The sequence below is a fragment of the Echeneis naucrates genome, chromosome 12 (assembly GCF_900963305.1).
Source record: "Echeneis naucrates chromosome 12, fEcheNa1.1, whole genome shotgun sequence".
NCBI lineage: Eukaryota > Metazoa > Chordata > Actinopteri > Carangiformes > Echeneidae > Echeneis > Echeneis naucrates.
In genome coordinates, this window is record NC_042522.1 from 14,169,561 (window position 1) to 14,191,399 (window position 21,839).

General features: G+C 39.8%; 2 protein-coding genes across 6 annotated transcripts in view; both read left to right on the forward strand.

Annotated features, from left to right (window-relative positions):
* znf462 (zinc finger protein 462) overlaps positions 1-12,638 on the forward strand; it is a 49,254-nt gene extending 36,616 nt beyond the window's left edge. For 3 of the 4 annotated variants that reach the window (XM_029515276.1, XM_029515278.1, XM_029515277.1), the window contains exons 8-13: positions 625-880; positions 1,036-1,175; positions 1,922-2,145; positions 4,285-4,606; positions 7,959-8,103; positions 8,571-12,638. In XM_029515276.1, the coding sequence (XP_029371136.1) occupies positions 625-880; positions 1,036-1,175; positions 1,922-2,145; positions 4,285-4,606; positions 7,959-8,103; positions 8,571-8,790 (1,307 nt within the window). In that variant the 3' untranslated portion in view covers positions 8,791-12,638. Of the gene's footprint in view, positions 1-624; positions 881-1,035; positions 1,176-1,921; positions 2,146-4,284; positions 4,607-5,816; positions 6,918-7,958; positions 8,104-8,570 lie in introns of those variants that run through there. The other variant, XM_029515280.1, reaches the window with a different exon arrangement.
* Positions 12,639-15,058: 2,420 nt separating this feature from the next.
* Positions 15,059-21,454, forward strand: rad23b (RAD23 homolog B, nucleotide excision repair protein). Of its 2 annotated transcripts, none has more exons than XM_029515726.1 (10): positions 15,059-15,243; positions 16,064-16,145; positions 17,832-17,911; positions 18,422-18,603; positions 18,704-18,759; positions 19,358-19,485; positions 19,672-19,804; positions 19,912-20,039; positions 20,346-20,531; positions 20,707-21,454. In XM_029515726.1, exons 1-10 carry the CDS (start codon positions 15,178-15,180, stop codon positions 20,818-20,820), a joined length of 1,155 nt encoding a protein of 384 aa, XP_029371586.1. In that variant the 5' UTR covers positions 15,059-15,177; the 3' UTR covers positions 20,821-21,454. The 2 variants fall into 2 exon arrangements, with proteins under 2 accessions (XP_029371586.1, XP_029371587.1); XM_029515727.1 differs by having other exon boundaries at positions 18,707-18,759.
* The last annotated feature ends 385 nt before the right edge of the window (positions 21,455-21,839 follow it).

The following is a 21,839-nucleotide window of genomic DNA, read 5'->3' on the forward strand; positions in this document are numbered from 1 at the left end:
GCTGGTGTGAGCACATCTCAATTCTGGAAAGTTGTGTCTCCGTTAGAAAGGAAAAGATTTTTTTTTTTTTTTTTTTTTTTTTTTTTTTTTTACTAAATATTAAAAACATGGTCACCCTGCCCCCTAAAAAAGAAAAAAAATAATCTGACATCTTTCACAAAAAGAATCAATTTGGAAAAGATGCACAAAGCAGGTTGAACTCCATACTGTTGTGCAAAAGTATACATTGGAAGTGTCATATGTACTTTGGCCGTTGTGGGTGACCCAAAACCACTTTGGTCAAGAGTAGAAATCATTTTAATTCTAGCAATGAAGTGTTCTGGTTTTAGGAGTTACTTCCTGCTTATGCATCATCATCAAGAGACATTCTTTATGTCTCTGTAATAATATTTGAAGACTAGAAGTGGTAGATTTATACACATTATTCAAATCAATAAAATGAATTATTAAGTAAATATTGTTTGCAAAAGCTTTGGAGCTTTGGTAGATCAGTTAAAAACCTGTTTCAAGCCAAACTGGTTTAATCTTCAACCATATGAAGTGTTTTTAATCTTTGAGGTTATAAACAAGTAGGCAAATGTAATTGCATTAGAAGTATGGCGATAATCTGTATCCCTCTCACAGATCCATCATACCTGGAGCCCGCCGATGTTCGTCAGCAGCTTAGTCATTACCAGCTGGCCTCCCGCAGTCAATTGTCTTCCGGCTCAACACATGGTGGCTTGACAGTGTCTGACAATCGACAAGACAGCGTCCTCACCTGTGAGTTCTGTGAGTTCAGCTCTGGCTACATGCAGAGCCTCCGTCGCCACTACAGGGACCGCCATGGTGGCAAGAAGCTCTTCAAGTGTAAAGACTGCTCCTTTTTCACCTGCTACAAGTAAGAAAAGACTTTGCATCAACAGTGGGAAATGGAAAACAGATTTTTTTCACTTTCATATATGCTGTTTATAAGATTAAAGATGGCAAATCTATGTGACTAAACTCATTTTTGTCATCCAGTGATCTCTTTGTCTGACTGTAAATCTGTCTCAGGAATACCTTCACCATGCATGTGGAGGCTGGACACAACAACAATGCACCTGAGGACCTCCCTAAAGACCTGCGCTGCCCTCTCTGTCTCTACCACACCAAACACAAGAGCAATATGATCGATCACATTGTACTGCACAGAGGTACGCATCAGGCTCACAGACGTCTAACAGAATGAAGTGACACTTTGGGAATTGGCTTCTTCGATTCCTAGTTTAGGGGCAGCACAGTGGCATAGCGGTTAGCGCTGTTGCCCCATAACAAAAAGGTTGTGGGTCCAGTTCCCAGGCCTGGGGCATTTCTGTGTGCAGTTTGCATGTTCTCCCTGTGCCTGCGTGGGTTTCCTCTGGGCACTCCGATTTCCTCCCACCGTCCAAAAACATCATGTTTGGGTTAATTGGTGACTCTAAATTGTCCGTAGGTCTGAGTACGAGTGTGAATGGTTGTCCGTCTCTCTGTCTCTGTATGTTGGCGCTGTGATGAAATGGTGACCTTTCCAGGGTGCGCCCCGCCCCGCCCCACCCCTGAGATGTTGTAAAATCTGTTGTCAGCAAAGCAGGATGGACCTTATCAATGAGTTGACAAAACCTTTCCTGTGGTTTTGATTTGTCATTGTCTCCAGTCATCTAGTGTTGCATTTGTGTTGAAACTTAGAAAATGACAAAATCTCCAAAAGGTAATAGCCACTGTGATTACACTTTTCCGTCGGGGTGTGTGTGTGTGTGTGTGGACAAATGTTATTTGATCTCCTGCACCCCCACATCTCCACGTAGCATTCTGTTACTATAGCTTTCCCTGAAACGTTTTCACATCTGCCTGCTCCATCGTCATTTACGTTCCCTTCCACTGACTTAATAATCCACGGCTCTCTCTCCTCTTCCTCAACCAGAGGAGCGAGTGGCTCCACTGGAGGTCAGCCGCTCCAAGCTGTCACGCCACCTTCAGGGCCTGGTGTTTCGTTGCCACAAATGCACGTTCACATGCTCCAGTGACCAGACCCTGCAGCTGCACCTGCAGAAGCACGCTGAGATCAAGCCTTACCAATGCCAGCTCTGCTATTATGACAGCAGTCGACGGAGTCAGCTAGAGGAGCACCTCCGCCTTGAGCACAAGGTCTGTTGAAATCCAGACATGAAATTTTTTTTGGAGCTAAATTTAAATTGACATCACTTACGTAATTACTTTCTATAGTCTAATTCAAAAAATGTAAAAAGGCCGTTATAACTGTAAACCGTGGCCTCATTTTGGAAATATAAGATTTTTATGGCTTATCACCATGAAAGTCAGGAAATGTGGTTTATAGGCTTTATTCATTAGTTTACTTAATTGGTGTAGCACTTTGCAAATATGGCCTTCACTGCTTTTATGGGGGGGGTTATTATAAAACCTGTGGCAATAAACTATCTATATTTCCACAGTGTTGAAATGTTGCATATTACAGCTAATCCAATTTGTAGCTCTAAAATCAAAGTTATCCTCAGTCATAAACAATTGAATTGTAAACAAGGGTTATGCCATAAACTTTAAAACCCCAAATACCCAAAGCTTTCAAAACAAATTGGTCATTTTTTCCCTTTTCTTTTTTCAATATGATCAATGTTATCTTAACAAGCTACTGCCAGTGACTACAAGTAAATGCCTCCTCCAGCCATTTCTTAGCGCTGCTCAGAGGGAGTATGTTAATCTCCTGTATTATGTACACACATGGTTGAAACTCTTGTAAAGTGACAATCAACACCACCCACCAGTAGCAAAAAAAAAGCAAACATGTTTGACAGCTGAGAAAAGTTACAGTTGATCCAGTTGCTGCTGCCATTTATTGTGTGTGGGGGGTATTGTCTGAATATAGATAATGGGTCTTTATTAAGTGAGATTATTTAGAAGGTTCAAATTAGAAGGGACCATAAAATGTAATTTCTAGGGTGTGAACGTATGTAAACTTTTCTGTGTTTTAACCTTATTTTCAAATTCAAACATCCTTTGTCGTCTTCAAATCTAAATGTAAACCCCTGGGCATGTCTGGCAATAGGACTATCAGAATAATGATTACTGATACGATAAAATGAGATGAGGATGGACATGCATGTCGGAGAGCTCAAGCTTCAGTGTATTGTAACCGTATCCAGCAGAGAAACTGTTTCATCCCTCGGTCTCCCTTAATGAAGATAATTCATGAGATGATGTGAGGAGGCAGATGGTATTTTAGTAGTTTACACTACATTAAACTTTAAAGGGCACCCGGTTATCATTTTTCATGCATTACATGGCTGGATTTTACACAATGGCTGATAAGATGTTCAGCCCACCTGTTTCCCCAAAACAGACAAAGGTGGCTATAAACAGTGGATAAATGGAAGCTTGACACATCACCAATCAAGATCAGAAAAATAATTCAGGATTGGTTTAGCTCCTGAATGGCAGAATGTGGCATTTTTGGATCTTGGGTGAAGGGACTAACCCTGCAGTTGTTGAGAGGGAGGGACTTGATATTTCTGGAAATTAGAAAGAATCTGATATAGGTCGGAGGAGGGAATAATCATCTCTAGACCAGTAAGGAGAAGGAGCAGACTTTCAATACCTCTGATCTATAGCAGAACAGACAGTAAATTCATTTTTATTTTCTTTCTGTTGGAGTATTCTAAAGGAATGCTTCAGTCTGAGAAGTATTTGTGCTGCATATCTACTTTTGATCTGAGACTCAGACATCTGTTGCTAATAGGAAGGACAAGAGATACAGCCCACCCATTGTAAAAGCACTATAAGGACTATATTGTCACTGCTGGGATGTGGATCACAGGATCCAGGTCTGAGTCTTACGGGACGATGGGAGGAGGGAATTACTGTCATAATATAGGATAAAAGTTGCATAAGCAACAAGAAGAGCAGGATCTGCTGTCACTACTTCTATCCTCGTTAAAATAACTTATGTTTCAGTTTATTAAAGGTTACTCATTAACTGCATCATACAGTGAAAAATGTACATGTTGTACAGGAGATGCTCAGTGTTTAAGTCTTTTGAATTAGATCTCATTAACAGGAGAAAACATGTGACTAATGAGGCTGACCTTCATCTTCAAAAGCCTGTTTCAGTTGATGTAGTCGTTTTAGACCTCATCTTAAAACATTTATGGCAGTTACTATTGAACAATTTGAGTCTGAAAAAATAACTGCTTGAGTTTAATATTCAGTGTAGATGAATGTAGCAGAGAGCACACTATACCAAACTCATAAATGTCTCCTCTTCCCTATCAGGTTATCCGCAACTTTGAGCTGATGGGCCGAGTCAACCTGGACCAGCTGGAGATGATAAAGGGACAAGGGAGCAGCGCAGAGGAGGAAGAGGAGAGAGAAATGATGGAGATGGTCATCGATGGAAAATTAGGTACAGAGGAGGAGGAGGATGACGACGATAACAACGAAGGAATGGAAATTATGGGAAACATAGTGGATGAACAGAGAGGGGTGGAAGATGAAGAGGTAGAGGACAACATCAAAGAGGAAGAAGAGGAGGAGGAGGAAGATGAAGAAGATGAAGAAGTTAAGCGGGCGGAGGAAGAGAAGCCTGCCCTACAAGGTAAATACAGATCATCATCAAGAACTGATGTTCTGTTAGCTTAGCCCTTACAGACCGTACGGTTCAAATTTGACCCGTTTTGACATTTGACAGCAGGAAAAATGCCCTAAAAATCATTCTTTTAGCCTGAAATCCAACGACTTCTGCTAAAATGGCCCAAAGTACCCCAAAATTTTTGCATTTTATACTTTTTGCACACTGAGTCCGATCAGGGTCAAATTTGACCCGTACCTATTCAGATGGATTTTAGTTCCACCTGGGTGTGTCAAATCCAGGAAAATGGTGGTTTAGGGGAATCCTGGAACTGTGAAACTGTACAGGCCATGTCTGTGTGTGCTTTCTACGAGACAGAGGTTACAGAGTTCAGGGCCCCCCGACACCTGTCTTTGTCCCTCCACATTGACGTTGACATAGAGACAGACACCTGCTGGTCTTTGAAGGTGCGTGGTGGGATCATGAAACAGTGTAATTGTAAAAAAGCATGGAGGTGATTAGGAACAGAGGTCAGAGGGTGCCTTTCAGCCAAAGCACCTTCAGTGTAACAAAATAATCTACAAAGTAGCACATTTGAAACACTTTGGGCATAAATAACATTATAAAGGTACCTGTCATGCCATTTGAGTGACTGCGACAATGGCAGCAAGACTCACTGCACAAGAGGCCCTTTATCAGTTCTTCCAAAATGAGGAAGCTGGCAGCGACTTGGAGGAGGATGTGTAAGAGCAGGAAGATAATGTGGAGGAAAACTCTGATCACAGCCCCTCGGGATTAAGTCCAAAAACATTTCTAAGGCCAATATTTTGAGCCACCATGACCCTGGAAATGTTCCGTACCGTATCGGCAGTGCTCACATTTGACAATCGTGACACACAAACTGCACGGCGTGCCACTGACAAATTGGCAGCAGTCAGGGATGTCTGGGACAAGTGGGTGGAACGGCTGCCTCTCATGTATAGTCCTGGTCCTGAGGTCCCAGTGGACAAAAGACTGGTTCCATTCAGAGGTAAGAATTGTGTTTTATTGTTATATTGATTAATCATTGATTCACATTTCATTCCCTTCATTTGTCATTTCTTATGCACTTCCGTAGATAAACGGGAAATCATGTTTCCACTGAAAAAAACATCAAAAAACCAAAATATTGTTCAAACAAATTAGAAGATTAATAGAATAGAAAGATAAATTGTTTCCCCTTCTTGTGTTTTCCCAGGTCACTGTCCTTTCCGTGTCCTCTCAGTGCATGCCAAGCAAGCCTGGAAAGTCTGGAATTAAGTTATGGGCTGTACAAGTATACACTGGGAAGCCAGCTGGGGGAGCTCCAGAGAAAAAGCAAGGCATACGTGTTGTGCTAGAGATGACAGAAGGGCTAAGAGGACACAATGTAACATGCAACTTCCTCACCTGTCATGAGCTTGGTCAGGCGCTTATGAAGAAGAAAATCACAATGGTTGGCACTGTGAGATGGAATAAACCTGAGCTGCCACCTGTTCTGATTGCAACAAGGGGGAGAGAGGTCTTCGCTTTCAGTGAGGACATCACAGCTGTCTCATATTTGTAAAGGAAGAACAAGAATGTCATCCTCATGAGCGCATTACATAAGGCTGCAGAGTTGAGTGCTCGGGAGGACAGAAACCAGCCATCATTTTTGATTACAATGTCAGCAAAGGAGGAGTGGATAACCTGGACAAAGTAACAGGCACATACAGCTGCAAGAGAAGGACCACCCGCTGACCTCTCATGCTATCCTACAGTATCATTGATGTATCAGCCTACAATGCCTTTGACATATGGACTGAGCTGAACCCCACCTGGAGGGCAAAGAGGAGGAACTGGAGAAGATTTTTTTTGGAGGAACCTGAAAAGTCCCTTTCTACTCTGTGCATTGAAAAGCAACAACACCTTCAGCAGCACTGGTAAGGGCTGTGCAGCAGTCTGAGCCTGATCAAGTCCCACAAGAAGCCAACACACGGCGACAGAAAAGAAAGTGATGCAACTTCTGCCCTGCAAAACAGGGACAGCCTGCTGCAAATGAGGGAAACACGTGTGCAAGTTTCACACAAGGAAAGTTTCCTACCACCGCTTTGAATGCAGAGACTAGTTTGAAAGACTGAGAGTCTTGAGATCCCTTTTTTTTTCTATCTTGTGTTCAGTGCTAATTAATGTTGAATATTATGGCATAGCAGTGAGGGCAGGTTGTTTTAATGGTTGCAATGATTATAAATAGTTATTTTGTGAATTCCAACTGTTCCACAACATTCACTCAGTTTTCATTTTCAATAAAACATACTTAACTCACTATGGCTGTTGTGTTTTCATTTCTTATGTAAAACAAGACATGACATTGTATAACAGATGTTTGGCTCCAAAAATGAATTTAGCAAAACCTAAAAAAATACGCTCTCCCTGCTCTCTGGAACATATTTTAAATATTCATCCTGCATTTATTAATGACAGATAGGCTGTTTAATCATCCTAAAATTCGTCTAGACACTTAATATGAGGAAATTCTTGGGGGGGGGTCAAAATTGACCCGCTCTTTACCCCAAAGTTTTCTGATATGTCCGGTTTGTAAAGGTTAAAAAAAAAAAAATTCTCACTCCATGCTGTCAGGTACAATGGATGACGTTTTCCCAAAAAGCGATCAAATCTTCTTTACACCTGGTCCGTCAAGTCGAAGATGCATCTGAATGCTCTTTAATTGCTTGATATGAGCTCATCTCACAGCAGCTTTCGTTACAAACTTACTGGGATCGCACTGTAACTGTATCTGCTGAAAAGCCATTTGCTATCATGTTCTTAGTTGATATCAAATTGTGATCCGTGTAATAAAACCTCCTCTGTCTCATGTGAAGCCAAAAATGACAATCAATCCTGCTTCCACAATAGTTTATTTCGAAAGTCCCATGACATTCATATTTTTTTTTTTATCTTTTTATGGGTTTTAGCTGTCCTTCAGGAACAGAATTTGTTTTTCAAAGCAGCCAAAGTCTCATTATTCTGAAGTGATTTCATAATTTCATTCTTCTAAGATAGAAGTCACTTTAACCATATACACATAAACAAACTAAGCATTTTTAGGTGTACAATTACTTATGGAATACTCCTTAATGAATAAACTCTAGTTTCTACATTTTAAAGCAAGACATTCATTCATTCATTCATCATTCATTCATCTACCGCATATCAGTTTCTGGGTAGCGGGGGTTGCTTGTGGCAGTTCCAGCTCACATTGGCCGAGGGTGGGGTACACCCTGGACAGTTCACCAGTCCTTAAAGCAGAACATCAAATATGAACTAAACGTGTGAAATGACTGTTGTGAGACTAACCGCTCATTTGAACTCTGTTTCCCAGAGGTCCTTGTATCTCCTACCAGCAGCAGCAGCAGCAGCAGCAGCTGTGGGCCGAGCGCTTCAGAGAAGCGTCTTCCCTGTGAGTTCTGTGGACGCTGCTTCACCAACAGTGTTGAATGGGAACGACATGTCCTTCGACATGGCATGTGAGTATTTTCTTTCCTTTTTCTTTATCTCTTTTCATTTCCTTTCTCTCTGTTTTTTTTAGAGCTGGTCGTTGGTTTGCAATGAAGTTTGGAGCGAGCATTCATAGCCCCCCCTCAGGGCGAAATGGAATATCTTTGATGGTCTTGACTTTTCATCGAGCACCATAATCAAGCTTTTGTTCTGTTCTTTGAATTACACCTAATTGTCAGAGGCACTAGTTAGGTCTGAATCAGCAAAGGTGAACTTGATATTTAGTTCCAGTGAGCAAATATTACTGTGCTAACATGCTTGACTTAGATAGTATGCTAAAAATATCATACCTACCAAAAATCAGCATGAAAGCATTCAGCACAGCAAGAGAGAAGCTTAAGTCCACATTTATTTCATTACTGCAAACCTGCTCTCTCCATCATTATTTTTTTATCTCAAATTTTTTACTAATTTTTGATAACTCCTGCATTTTCAGGACGGTTAACAACAGTCGGATGGACACCAGCACCACTGCAGCAATAGAGGCCTCAGCTCCATCTTCCACTGGCTCCTCTGTCCTGATGGACTCAGGACTGGACTTGTCAGACACCAGGAAAGAGGAAGGGAACTCTGCTGATCTGTCACTGAGAAGTCAATTCCAGTATGTGGAGGACAAAGAAATGCTCAACACCAAAAAAGATCAACACTTTGGTTGAACTGATTGTGGCCTCTTGGGATATTATGCTAGAAAACTATAGCATTTGGTAGAATCAGCGCCAAGTTGGATCTTCAAGTAGAGCGTTAAAGGAAACGAAATGATTGAAATGGAAAGAAGTGACTTCTTATGAGTTGGCACATTATTAGATTTTAGGTGTTACATATATAAGTATTAGGTTGTGCTGCATAAAATGGCTGAGCTCTTTACATGAGCGGTCCCCTAGGACAGATCTTAATATATTGGTAACCAATAGTGAACAGAACTCTTTATTGCTGACATTCTGGTCAAATCTACAGTGAAAGATCCCACCTAGATAAAACTAAGCTATTTATAAAGAATTTTGTCCAAAATGATAAACTAAATTTAGCGTTTTATTATTTGAAGCACCTTTTACACCACTCCCTGCCCTGCTCTTCCAAAACAGGGGAATTGTAAATCTACATAGAAGAGACAAACAAGAAATTAAGCATTTACAACTGTGGCCCACTGTAGTGCTACCTTTTCTTGTTTCTTGTTGAGCCTTTTTTCATCTTAGCATTGTGTTAAATGTGTGGAAGTTTTCTTGAGGAAGAGTTGCACCTTATCTATATTAGCTAAATCACAAATCGTGTTTTATTCATTCATAGAAATACTGACAATTTCCCCCAATGTTTGTAGCAAATTGCTATATTTTAGGTCCCTTAATATTATACTGCGTATAAGCCTTCAGCCGGTGGCATCCTTCTCATTTTAAATCTGCTATTATAGTGTCCAATAATTTCCTGGATAAACTCATAGAAATAATGGAACTACTTTAAATGTGCTTTTACCTGTAGGTTATCATATTGTTTGTGAGCCAGGTTACCTCTTTTCCACTATGTGTACAGGTCAGAGAAACACCAGTGATATGTTAGCTGTATCATGATGTCGATGTCCGTTAAGAGTTAGCCTGGAACATAATAACAGGTGGCATCTTGACCAAGACTCAAAGATTAGACTTGTCTTTTCAGTTCAAAATATGTGATTAGCTGAGCCAGCCACAGATTTTTAATGACACGTGGTTAAGAGATCTCTGCGATCCATAAAGGTGTGTTTTTCTGGGTTCACTGTTACAGAACCGCGCCACACTATGTGCTATCAAAATGTCGACCACCACAGCTGAGTACTGATGCCAGCGTCAAGTGCCTTAAAATGCAGTCACTCAGATGGCCACTGTATGGCTTTAATTGCTTTTAAAAATAACTCCAACTGTTTGATGTTACCAGGAAAATTCCCAGCTTCTCTCTTAAAGTCCAAATAGGTTTTATTCCCCCAAGAACTTATGGCCTCAACATCTGTTTTCACTCTCTATAAATGTCCCTTTGTGGCAACCTTGGGTCATTATTTAGTTGAGATCAGATTAGATCAATTTAAATCATCCTGATTTAATACTAAAACATGGTTTAAGATCTGCCTAGATCTGAGCAAAAAGGATGTTGAGGCTTAAAACTTCAAATTTGACCATTGCAAAGAAATGTATATTTCTTGTCAGCCTCCAGTGGTTAATGTTTTAGTTTGAAATCTCTACTGCCACCCCGATCCAGCAGAGGTAAATGGAATTTCATCTGCTATACTCACAGCATTAAAAAAGGAGAGCAGTTTTCATCGGAACTGTTTTCTACCAAATAAATAGACCTTATGAAACCTGCTGAGAACATGTACTGCTTTATCATCTGGTGTAAAAGGGGAAGGTGGTGTTTTGGATTTTGTGCTGCTAGTCTGTGTTTTGTTTTCTTTTTTTGTTGTTGTTTGTTTGGTTTTTTTTTTTGTAATTTTAATGATGTGAGCACTACAAATGAAATTCCATACTAAAATTAGTCGTTTAAAGCCAGGTTTGCATGATTGTCAGGTGTCTTGGCCCTTCACAATCAGCCTCTGATTACCTCATCTCTATCCAAGTTCCTCCTCAGTGTCCATATTTTGAACTTCAGGTTCCAGATGATTGACAGGCTGACTTAGAGCATCTGTATAAACTTAAATCCAAGTTCTGAAATGTCTCTTAGAAAAAAAAAAAAGAAAAAGAAAAAAAAAGCTCGTGTTTTTATTATAGTCTGTGGTCCAGCTTTGACATGTTGGTATGTACTGAAAAGACAAGTGTAACTGGTCGAAAAGCCATGAAACTATTAGTTTCCACATAGGGTATATGTGTCACTGGGACTGTATGTTAAAGATTGACTTTTAAAAGGTGTCACGTCCCCCAACTTAAACCCCTTTAAATTCTCCCTCCTGTATTGATACAACTGTCATAGCCTGCATTTGTGTGCTTCTTTTTAGACAACATTGTTGTGTTATTGTTGATATTGACAAAAGGCAGAGATTGTATTTGCTGGAATTTGCTGCTTGAATGCCCTTAAGCCTTATAAGAGGAGAATAGCAATTAAGTCAAATTTATGTACAATTGAAATAAGACCAATAAGTAACAGTCTGAAATGAAGTGACTGATAGCTACAATTTCAAATTTGTAGGGGAACACAGTTAATCGAGTTGTGTTCTGTGTACCAAAATATTTACCAAGCCTGCTGTGTTTGCTGCTGTGATTGTCTTTCCTGAGCATTGAACCTTTGATTGAAATGGGAAATCTGGGTTTGGACCATAGGTTTATAGAATTTGAGTTCTATTGGTGGAACCCAGGTAAACTACATGTTTGCAGCCATGTATAGAAAAACAAAACTACTCGTTAAGTGTTTGAACTGTGCTGTTTCAGAAAGGATACTAAACCCTTTTTTCCTTTAGGTGTTCTCATTTTTAAAAAAGAAAAAAAAATCAATCTAAAGATGATAGGTTACCCTTAGGGGCTTTTGAGTCCCCAATCAAACATTATTACACTGTTGTACAATGTCTGGTTAACATGAAAAATATCTCCTTTTTTGTACTGTGATGGGAATGAGCAGATAGGAAGAGCAGTGTGGTTGTACAATATTTAAACACATGAAGGAAAATGATGCCGTTCTCTCTTAATTTATGGTGAAAGATTTTATTTTGAAGAAGAAAAACATGGGAAAGTAAGAGATGAGAAAAAAATAGTTTCTTTGGGAGCATTTCCTCAAAGTGCTTGCTGTCTTTCTGGGCTTCACCACCATCTGGGTTGACAGTCAACCTGTAGATCCACGAAATCTGACTCTCCAGTATCTTAAATGGCCAGTGGGGGTGGGGGGATCATCTCACTTGCTCCAAGGGGCCTGCCTTTAGTCTACCGCATCAACAATAGGGGAGACTGTAGCAGCCACACTCTGCTCCTCAGTCCTTGTTAATACCTGAAAAACCCATTCAGTTGGTGCTGAATCTCAAAGCCCTTTTTTCTGCATTACAGGACCAGCTTGTAGCTTTTTGAGAGTAAAACTGTTGAAAACTGTTGTTGTAGTAATAAGCTTTGTTAGGCAGCTCATTACCCAGCTTAATATCCCAGTGTAAACCAGATGATCAGTTGGGGAAATCTGGGTATTGAAGCTGTTAACCCAAAATTATTTGTTGTTCTGTGATCATTTGAATAGAAAATGACTATGAATCCCTCACTGTGTGCAGTCGATAGACTGTAATATCCCCGGTTTACCCAAAGTTAAACCCCTGCTGACAACACACTGGATACTTGTATATATGTTTAGTTTGTTTCTGATGCATTTCTCTTTTCAGACTGTTGTCTCCATAGTTTGACACTAGAATCTCTCCTTCTTGCCTTTCTTCCCATATAAATCTGATTACCTGATGGTGGGTTGTGATGTTGCCTAGAATGATTGTTTACAATTTTATTCCATTTATCTCTGGATATTCTGTAAATATTGTAATTCATTGTCTTTTTTTAACTTGATAATAAAGTTATCAGATAACGGTTGTGAGTGTCTCTCTCCTCTCCTGTCAGTTCAGACGAGGACGTCAGTAGATAAGACCAAGCTACAGTACGTGATCAATTAAATAGAGATGATGCAATTTTTAACATATCTTCTGCGTACTTGATACTCTTGATATCACACATTAGTGGTGTGTCGTTAATTTTGAACTAATCTTTTGTATGACTTGTAGGAGTGACAAGTCATGTCAGTGGGTGATTCTTTCCTTTTTCCCTGGTCCGTGCATGCGCGCCACAGGCTCAGATTCGTTCACGAACAGGTCTTTCTGCCGCACATGGTTTGTGAATTAAACATCTTAATGTGGTTGGATTGATTGGCATGAAATTTTGCAGGCATTCATGCCCTTTGCTGGATGCACTGTAATAGTTTGATCTGAGCTAAGTGCTAAAATGTTAGCATGGTAACACACCAAACGAAGATGGAGAACATCATACTCAAAACATACACCAGCTAAGCTTGAGGCATTGAGAGTAAAGCATCACAGTGTCGTCTTTTGTGGCCGCAGAGTCTTGATGTTTGCCGTCTTTGTGGAGTATTTGTTGGTGATACTTTGTGGAAACCCTTTGGCTTTAATATGAATTAATCCACTCCTTTAATTACTCCCAGAGGTTGATCAGATTTTCAAAATTCCCTCACAGTGGTTTAATTTAGCTTTTGTGCAACATGTTTCCAGGGAAGCAGTCGACTTTTTACGCATGTCCAGAGCAATGTGGGAAACAACTGGTGAATAGCACCAGCAGATTGTACACAGGAAATAGCTCCAGGCTGAGAAGGAATCACAGTGGCCTTTACTCTTTTCCGCCCTCCCACCCTTCCACCCCTGTGTTCCTCTTTCTCTACTCTACAGCCTCTAAACAGCTCTGCTGACCTAAACCGCAAACCCTACATGTAATCACAAGTGTGTACTTGTGTCTGTGTAATAGACATGCATGAAATGTTGAAGCTCTTGCACCCAACACACAACAGTATATTCAGTTGCTATGCTTGCATATTTCATTAGTTCTTCATTTTGTTCTTGGAGTAGTCTATCTCAAGTGTCCTCCTCTTGAAAGTCTGGATTCCACACGTCCTCTGCATTTTCTCACCTGCCCATTTCAGAAGGCCAAGAATCTGTCTTTATTTCATACGTCTAACATCATCACTTAAAAATATCTTTAAGTCACCTGAGATCAGACTGTGATCTCTGTGGCTCACCACTTCAGAGGGCTCTGATGGCAGACTGACGACCCCTGGAGACAGGAGCATAAGGAACAGTCACAGCAAGGAGAGGGGAAAGGAGGACATTGCCGCTGGTGCTCGGTGGAAGAACATTATGCCTGGTGAGTCTGTGCTCAGGCCAAGGCAAGCTGCTTTTGTTGTAATAACTGGATGGTGGAGCGTGGAAATGGAAGGGGGAGTCAAGATAGGAGAGTGTCTGAAGAACAGGAGAGACAGTTGAGAGAGATTGGAGCGATTCACACAAACATTGAGCAACCTGGGGTTCTTGAAGCTCATGATAACAGCATCAAAAACACTGTTCAGAGGGCAGTATGTTTATTCCATTCAAGTCAGAGCACCGTGACACACCATAAACACTTAATTTATCCAGTGCAAGTAACATTTTGACCACGTGGCAGTTGAAAAAAAATGTTCCTTGGTGAAATTCCAATTCTGAGAGACACAAACACATCAGTGCCAAGATGATGATTTTGTCAAAGAAGTCCAAAGCCATGCATTGAGTACCTTGCTACGTTGCATGGTTGTGCAGTCTCTCTCTCTGCTGTTTACAGTGTCTTCAGGATAACTGTGGTCTGCTTGAGCAAGGAGCAGCACTGCGAAGACCAAAGAGACACCCATTTTTAAATCATGATTCGATATTTTTTCAGTGCAGTGGAAAAAGGAAATGAGAGAAATTACAGATCTTTAAATTGAGTAAAAGTTGTTGTTGAAAATGTGTTCCCAAAAAAAAAAAAAAAAAGAAAGAAGAATGTATTCATCCGTAATCTGATTTTGAATCTTGATTGTAATGTCTTCCACTAATTCTGAGGTTTGTTGATGGGAAAACAGCTGTAATTGTGTCAAATTAATGTGTAGTCATTAAAATAGATGATCCAAAACCAAACTAGGACAAATTAGGGATGAAGTTACAACCCCAATTCTGGAAAACGCTGCGTAAAATATAAATAAAAACAGGATACATAGATTTGCAAATCTCAAAAACCCATGTTTTATTTTATTTTATTTATTTTATTACATTTTACACAGCGTACCAGCTTTTTTGGAATCAGGCATTAAAAGAGCTTTTGTGGGTGTCTGCATCCAAACAGCCGAGCATCAACCCTGAAACCTCAGCGGCCCCACGCAGAGGTTTTCTCTGACCACCAGGGGCGCTGCACCGGAAGCAGCCCGGCGGAGAAGAAGAGAGGCGCGCAGTCATGGCGGCTGACAGTTTGCAATGAGCCAACAAAAACAGAAAAGACTGCTGCGAGTGAGACTCCCTCCGCTTTAACCAGGCAGACCAGACGGGAAACTCGGCCGGCAAGATGCTGATTACTCTGAGAACGCTGCAGCAGCAGACGTTCAAAGTCGACATCGACGAGGAGGAGACGGTAAGGAGTTGGAGGGAGCCGTGCATTTGTTGCAGGGGGGTATGTCCTGGATCTCAGGTCTCCGCTTCATTGATTATTTCAAAACGAGACGTGTCCAAATGAAACACCACGGATTCATTTTCCGTGTTCATCCCGTCGCTGGAGTTAAAAGCTGGCTCATGTCGGACTTCCAGACGTGTTTGAGTTATTTGTTACTCCCTGGCAGGAAAAGTAGTTTGTATCGTCAGCATTTAGCCGGAGCCCATTTCAGGTCACAAATTAAAAACTAACTAAAGCTCTTAATGTCGATAAGTCACTACTGATTATGTCAGGTTTGCTAAATATATTTAATTCAACTTAACTCAGTCTGAACTTGAGCTAATATTAGTCAGCTTAAACGGCCATGCTGAAATAATTATTCCTAATTATTAAAATAATTCATATAATTAAAACGTTCCCTTTCTTTATTTCGCATATCAAACTTATTCAGACTTAAGTCTGAATAGCTACGTGAATCCTGCAATATAATATTTTATGGACTTGTATTTAGGTGTAACACTTTCTTAAAATATTAATGAAGTGTCCAGAATGATTTTTGATGTTAGTTGGTTAGACACATGAGCCTGAAATGTTATAGCTAAGCAACTTCTTTTTTTTTTTTTTTTTATGATCATGCCAGTAATAAATTTCTGTAAACTTTGTACTTTTTCTTTTGTAACTCGTGATATAGGAAGGGCTGGACAAAGTGTCGTCACGAAATGTGATTCATGTTGAACTGTTATGTTTTTAATATTCTGGAGAAAAGAAATGTGAGAGTAAATCAAGGCCCCTTTTTTCATAGGTGAAGGTGTTAAAAGAGAAGATTGAAGAACAAAAAGGAAAGGACAATTTTTCAGTTGCTGGCCAGAAGCTGATTTACGCTGGTACGTTTTTCTGCTGTTAATGAGTCTAACTTGAGCTGCATCCATTGTGGATTATTCTAGTTTCATTTTCCCCACTTGTCTGACCATCAGACCGGAAACATTACATTTACTTTCACATTGAGAAGTGAAAAGAAGCAGATCTTCAGTACTGACCAACCGGAACTGGCAAAGAATACATTTAGATTTGGATCAAGTTTACATTTTACATTTAGATACAAGATATATATATGACTTAAGTGAATCCTCTGATTTCTTAATAAGAGTTTCTCCTCTCCTCCTCTCCAACGTTTGCACTGAATTGGTTTATAGTGGCTTACTGTGACTCATGCAAAATATCTGACTTAAGTTTTTTTGTTTACTTACTGGATTTTAATGTAATTTGTGCCACCCTGCTTGGTATTTGCAGTAAATATGTGATGCTGAGAGCTGATGAAAGCCACATTATATTTACAAGCTTTATAAAATATTAGACAGCAACACAAAGTGTGGCACACCTCCAGAATATTACAGAAATCGGGAGAAATTGACTTTTCCTCTATTATTATTGTTGGTAATGTTTTTATCACAAATATTTACACAACCGTGTCTTAAAAAACAGAACAGGTTCTAATATGGCTTATGCATTATCTGTTTAAAAAATGTCAGTGACTGATTTACAGTTCAAAGATCATTACTTACTTGTGGATCTGGTTCTTTGTGGTTCCATAAGTCAAACATTTCTGTTTTGTGCTGTTTCTAAAAAGAAATGTAATTGGGCAATAGTCACATGGGATTTGCAAAAACTCAACATTTTAGCGATTGTGACTGGCAGCACACTCACTGTGCAGTACACAAATTTGGTGTTTCTGCCTTAGTTCCCTCGCTTAAACTGCTGTGCATTACTGCGTTTCTGCTGGAGCGCCTGTGCTGCTCTTGACAGCAAACACACTCTAACCTAACAAATCTAAATAGATTGCCCACACAAACAAAACTGATCTAAACAATGCTTTAGTAGGATCAGGAATATGTGATGAATAGATTTGGTTTTTGTTTGTTTTTGTTGTCTGACTCAATTTCTGAGTCACAGTGTGGGGATATTCTTAGGCTTACAGTTGGATTAAAACCTGAGCCTTTAAGTGGGCTCCAGTGAGACACAACTACATGCTTTCCTCTTATTCTTGTCACATTTTGATGCATTATAGATCTTCTTTAATTGTATATAAGGATCTGTTTTCACATCAGTAATAGCTGTGACATTGTTATGTAAATCTTCAACCACCGGCCTTGTTTTCCTCATCTATTCAGTGGCCTCAATGAGGTTATTTTGGTAACATGCTCAGAGCCAGAAAATGTACAAATACGCAATGTTTTTTCAGCCTGCCTGCCTAAACAAGTGTTGTAATTACCTGCTTTTCAAAAGGCGCATTTAGACAAAAGCACCATAATTTATGTTTTAAAGCAATAAAACACAACAAATTTTAAGGGAGGTTCAATCCATGTTATGGCCACAGTGTTCATGCTGCATAAGCATATTATTGTATCTTTAAGGAGTTGTGAATTGTATGACCTACTTCACATGGTTTTATCAGAAAAGCATACCAAATAAAACAAAATGAGAACTTAACATTAGAACAAAAGAACCAGATGTGCTGATAAAGTCTGGAAAACTCAACAGTCTTTTGTGACAAATTTTTGTGTTTCTTCAAGGTAAAATCCTCAACGATGACACAGCCCTCAAAGAGTATAAAATTGATGAGAAGAGCTTTGTGGTCATCATGGTGATAAAGGTTTGGAAATGAAATATTGTTGTATAAATGGTGGGAATAATGTTCTAGCTGTTTATTTATTCAGAATTGTATATGATCTGTATTTAATATGGACTGTTGTTCTCCAAATCTTTATGCTTTATCCACTCCTGACTTAAATATTGGAAAGAAAGTGGTGATCAGGCTTGTACTTTGTTCAGGCAGAAGTGTTAAGAAGTTGCATGATTAAATCTTGCCACAAATTGGTTGAGCAAGCATGAGATTAGTCTGAGAAGAGGTGTAGAATGCAGTGGGACTGTGTCTGCAGTTGTACATTATAGCAAGACTCAAAGTTTAAAAATTTGTAATTTGGTTAACCCAATTCAGCAGGAGGTTCAACATGCCGATCAAAAATATATAGAAGAAAGCTCAGGTTAGTTGGCTATATCATATGGGTTGTACATCAAAATATTCAAGTCAGTCCTTCAACAAAAATAAGTCAAATATAGCTGAAAAGTGATTTATTTTTATACTTTACAAATTGTCACACAGCCCAAAACGGCCTCGGCTGCTCCGCAGCCTCCACCTTCCACTTCAGCTCCCAGCACTACAGCTTCAGCAGCACCTACCGCCACACCATCCAGCTCGGAGAACACAACACAACGTCCCTCCACTGACGACAAACCAGAGAAGCAGCAGCCTTCCACTGCTGAACCAGCTTCCTCCCCAGTCGGGTAAGGATGGGTGTCTTGGTTAGATGTGTTCCAACTCTTTGATATGAGTGTCTTTTCTTGAGAAATGATGTCTCCTGCCTCACCCTATTTTATCTTGTAGAAGTTCTGAGGCATCAACAAACACAAACCTAATTGATGAGGCAGTTTCAAATCTAGGTAAGGCTGCATTTGTAAATCTCATATGTGCTCTATCTCCCAGAAATGTATTGATGAATGTGATATAAGAGTTTTGTGGGTTCATTTCATCCTGCAGTAGCTCTTTTTTTCTTTCTACCCATAACATGCTATATTTGATGAATCTTAATGAGCAGTCTGATTCCAGAGCTCAAACAAAACATAATCCTGCAGTTCCCCTCGGCCACACGCTCTGAACTTTGCAAATATTGCTTTTCTCTGAGCAAATCCTTTAGGTCTTAGTTATCTTGACTTGTACAGCCACTGATGGGATGTCATTGATTTGAATTCTCAGTGTGAAGTTTATTTTTCAGTTTATTTTTACTGGACACAGTAGAGAAATAAATTTTTATCTATTCTCCTCAAGTCTCCTTTGATCATTTTATTAATTTCTTTGTTGCATGTGTGTTTATAGATAAGACATCACATAGTGTTTTCCAAATATTTGGTCATTAAAAATAAGGAAGGCGTTTTTCTGTTTTGGCTAATTGCTATACTTAGAAGAAAATACAATTCAACAGACTCTGTGGTGTAACTACTTAAATGCTCTTACTGCGTTGGTGCTTGTGTGTTGCTTTAGTGACAGGCCCGTCATACGACGCCATGGTGAATGAGATGATGCTCATGGGCTATGAGAGGGAGCAGGTGGTGGCAGCTTTGAGAGCAAGCTTCAATAACCCAGACAGAGCCGTGGAGTACCTGCTCACGGTAGGAATTGTGTAGTGCCTGTGGCCGCAGCAAGTCCGGCTCAGTTTAGTTATTCTATTTGAAATCAATGAATCTACAAGCGGATCATGTGTAGTTGTGAATCTCAGAATAACTAAGCAAGGTCCTATCACATTTGAGATCTGGGAAGCTTTTGTGAATAGTTGTATTTCATGACATCCCTGACAGGGTATCCCAGAGAGAAATCAGGGCCAGGCGACAGGTCCTGATGCAGTGGCACCTCCAGCGAGTGGTGCTCCAGCTGCACCGACAAGTGTTATTAGTGTCCCCGCCAACACTGGCTCTTCACCAAGCACTGGAGGTAATCATCAAACTATTTTGCAAATTCCATGAGCCTCATTGAGCAAATGCTACCATTATTATATTTTTATGCATGTCTTGTTGCGCCTCATTGTTTATGCTTCTCAGGAAATCCCTTGAACTTCCTGAGAAATCAGCCACAGTTTCATGTGATGAGACAGCTCATCCAGCAGAACGCTGCACTACTTCCAGCCCTGCTGCAGGAGATTGGCAGGGAAAACCCTGAGCTGTTGCAGGTGAGGCACTGATACAACTTGTCTTTTTGTTAAGTTTTGGCGCCATTTTGAGTTTATTGAGGGAGGCCTTTTACACATAAAGGGACAAGCCACATGATGTTCAGGTTACTCATCAGGAGGACTAAGTGCAGTCTTTGAGACTTTAAGCTCTTGAACAGTTCTATAGATCCAAATATAATCTAATATGAAAAAATATAATGTACATAAGTTTCATTATGGGAAATTGTAGGATCCAAGGAAAAACTGAATGAGTTGTCTTTTACTTAGTGATATAATAATGCATAAACTTCTTTTTTACCACTGTAGGAGATTAGCAGCCACCAAGAGCAGTTCATCCAGATGCTGAACGAACCCAATTCAGAACCAGTGACAGCTGGTGGCGGTGGTGGAGATGGAGCAGGAGGAACTGGAGGAGTAGGAGCTGATACGCCCAGTGGAAGTCACATGAATTATATCCAGGTCACGCCGCAGGAGAAAGAGGCCATTGAAAGGGTAAGGATGAACACAACCCTGACAGTAGCTCTCTCCGTCAGTGCTGCTTTACTAGTAGTGCAGGAATATAATACACAGCATGTAGAAGAAACTAAAAAAACAACACAGAAACAGTGTTTGTAGTTTGCTTATTAAAGTGTTATATGACTAATTTTCAAAACGTCTCTAATTGCAGCTAAAAGCCTTAGGGTTCCCAGAGGGGCTTGTTATACAAGCCTACTTTGCTTGTGAGAAGAATGAGAACTTGGCGGCCAACTTCCTTTTACAGCAGAACTTTGACGATGATTAAAAGAGCATCCTTTGACTTCTTTCCTCTTATTTCTTCCACTACCTTTTGATTGCTGATATTGAATATATGTGTACAACAAGCCTTTTACATTTCCAAAAAGTTTTATTCACCACTTCCACTTTCTCGTTTCTTAATAACACTGGATCATCTCCACAGGGACAGGCTGTTGTTTGTGATCAGTTGGAAATGGAGGAGCAATTAAAGTACCATAACTTTGCATCAGAAATCATCTGTGTGCTATTGATTTTTTTTTTTTTTTTTTTTTTTTTTTTCAACTAAACCCTTTCATGAAGATTTCAGGGGTTTTTTTTTTATTGTTTGCAATGACAGTAGGTTTCATCCTACAAATGAGGATAGTTCAGGGTAGATCTGAAATGCATTCATGCACGCTTATTGGTCTCCTTTCTAAGTTCAGAATTAATGAAAATTTACAGTGTATAGCACTGGTTATTTTTCTTTTTGAAATTTTCTGAACCGCATGTAAATCAAAACAAATGTTGGCAGGAGCTGTGTAACAAAGTCTGAACCTCAGTGCACATATGAAGGCATTTTAACATGTATATAGTTTACATACATGTAATAGGGTTGCAATGACTGTCATTTTTACAGAAAAGAATAAACTTTTCAAGATAAATAAAAGCTGTGCCTCTTCTGCTGTGTTTGGATGGAGTGACTGCAGAAATCTCAACGTCGGTTGTGACTCCAGTTTTATTAAAAATGCTGCCTGTTTATGACATTATTAATTGAGCCTGTTCTCTTTCCTCTAATTCCCTAAAAAGTATGATGCTACAAGGCAATTACAACAAATAACTGCTGGACTGGGACCAGTTTCAGCAATTACTGCACAAAAAAAAACCCAACTGACCTGAATGAACTGATAATGCAAATGCTGTATATTAAAATGGGGAAGCTTATTTATTAATCATTCAACAAAAACCGTAACTGTTGCTGTCCTTCACCAGACCTGTCTGTAAGCTATATTATTTATCAAGGACCTAAAGAACACTTTGGTCTGTATG

Coding starts and splice junctions, on each gene's coding strand:
- rad23b (XM_029515726.1), top strand. CDS start 15,178: ATGCTGATTACTCTGAGAACGCTGCAGCAGCAGACGTTCAAAGTCGAC. Junction 18,604..18,703: donor CCAGCTTCCTCCCCAGTCGG/GTAAGGATGGGT, acceptor TTTATCTTGTAG/AAGTTCTGAGGCATCAACAA. Junction 20,532..20,706: donor AGAAAGAGGCCATTGAAAGG/GTAAGGATGAAC, acceptor CTCTAATTGCAG/CTAAAAGCCTTAGGGTTCCC.